Below are 2,035 nucleotides of genomic sequence, written 5' to 3'. Positions count from 1 at the left end.
AATGTCCTGAGGCATTATGGGTAGAGAGCCATCCATACCTGTCCACTGTTATCTGCAGCCTGGAACCCCGCCCAGGACCCAGATAGAGTAGGGGCTCCCTCCCTATCACATGCAATTGGGAACCTTTAGGACCACCTAGTCCCCTTCCAACATTGTCACAGAAACAATCCAAGACACCGCTGATCCCAACCCATCAGCCAACTTTACTGGCTGTGGGCTAGCCTGGTTTTCAAGGTCTGAAATACCCGAGTTCATGTTTCAGATCTACTCCTCATTAACTGTGTGACTTTGGGAAAGTTTCTCAACCTCTCCGAGTCCCAATATCCTTATCTGAGTTGTAACAATGATGAAAGTACTAATAATGACAGGAACACTAATCATAGCAACTCATCCTTGTCTCATTCATGGTATTTTTATTACTTTACTTCTAGAGAAAATCTCTGCCAAACGCTAAGCAATTTCCTGACACAGCTCGCTCAATCCTCACATCCACCTGTAGGACCATCTCTCATCCCAATATTGGTATTGTCACCCAGCTCCCAAGTGTTCAGAGCATTTATAGCGAGAAACTCACAAGCGTGTTCATCACCAACAGCCTCTTTGTAGGCACTTATTCTCATGAATCTCAAATTCTGGTCCTCTACAGAAAGAGGCTGGGCAGCTGGGAAGAAAGCATGAGCTGTGGGAGGTGGAGTTCATTTTCCTGGATTAAAGGAGGCTCAGAATTGCCGTCCAAGTCTTTGTAGAATGTGGAAATACTGACTTAATGTTATCCCCTGTTTAACATTTCAGACTCTACAACATATGCACATTTTCTGTTCAATGCTTTTGATACGGACCACAACGGAGCTGTGAGTTTCGAGGTAAGCCCGAGACCGTTTCCATGTCATTTGACTTCAGACACTGTGAAAGGGATTTTAGTCTTTTTAGTGGAAAAATTTGAGTTTGGCAATTTGATCATTTTTGAATAGAGGGGAAATTAAAAAGCCCAAGAACACTTTCTTTCCCTCATGGAATTGCCAAGAACCTGCCCTTATCTTTCAAAAGAAGTATAAATTACAAGCCACATTTAGTTTGTTTTCTAGCGCTTTATATCTGTTCGTACAAGGAAATTCCATTTCCTCGACTGAATGTGAACAATCCCAGAAGACGAATGATTTAACTAACGTTTGCTGGCACCTACTGTGGGCTGGTCGCTGTGGTAGGTCGCGGAAATACAAAGATGATAAAGTCAAAAGCCCTACTGTGGGAGGCCCAGGAAGCAGGGCAGCCAGGCAAGAAAATAAATAGAGAAAAATATTATATTCAACAGCCTGACAATTTTACAAGGACATTTCTTTTTAAATTACAAACTTTAAGTGATCTGTAGAGGAAGCATGCAATTTTGTCATGAAATACTGTGTATAAACATCTAGTAAAATGACGTATGTCCTAGATAGTCCCATAGTTTATATGTGTGTGTGTATATACACACATACACACCTATATATACACACACACAGATATGCACACACATATAAATATGATAATGTTGTTCACATGATTTATGTGATACATAGCAGGTCACACATAGTAATAATATACTTGACTTTAAGTACTAGGAGAATAGACCAAACACTAAGTCTGATCAGCTGTAAAGACTGGAGCCTTTAATTTTTGTTAGGAAAACTATGCAAAAAATGTATAACTCATCTACTTGCTTATTTTTGAATGGCTGCGTTTGGTCTCTGGGGATTAGAATTAAACATTACCTTACTTTGTAATTCCAGTTCCTCTGCTTAATTAACACATGTATATGTAGGTGTATATATGGAAATGATGTAATTTGGGAGATGCATTTTTTGGGAGTGGAAGAGGAGGCATCTTACACATGGGCAGAAATCTCAGCAAGGGCCATGACTTAGGAAAGCAGGGAATGGAAGGAGACCAATAAGAAAAGTGTAACAGGGGGGTGGGCGTGTTTGTAGCTTTGACTCAGGCAGTGCAAAGGCAATTTATGTGACCAGTGTTTGTACCCCTGTAATATTCTGAAATT

General features: G+C 40.5%; 1 protein-coding gene across 2 annotated transcripts in view; it reads left to right on the top strand.

Moving 5' to 3' along the window:
• The window catches only part of KCNIP4 (Kv channel interacting protein 4), a 239,841-nt gene that overhangs the window by 225,372 nt on the left and 12,434 nt on the right, over positions 1-2,035 (top strand). For both annotated transcript variants that reach the window (XM_012660758.1, XM_012660760.1), the window contains exon 4: positions 793-863. In XM_012660758.1, coding sequence (XP_012516212.1) covers positions 793-863 — 71 coding nt within the window. The remainder of the gene's footprint in view (positions 1-792; positions 864-2,035) is intronic.

This window comes from Propithecus coquereli, unplaced genomic scaffold, assembly GCF_000956105.1.
Source record: "Propithecus coquereli isolate 6110/MARCELLA unplaced genomic scaffold, Pcoq_1.0 Scaffold677, whole genome shotgun sequence".
NCBI classification, from domain to species: Eukaryota; Metazoa; Chordata; class Mammalia; order Primates; family Indriidae; genus Propithecus; species Propithecus coquereli.
The sequence above is the reverse complement of the archived record's forward strand: the minus strand, read 5'-3'. Positions and strand labels throughout refer to the sequence as shown.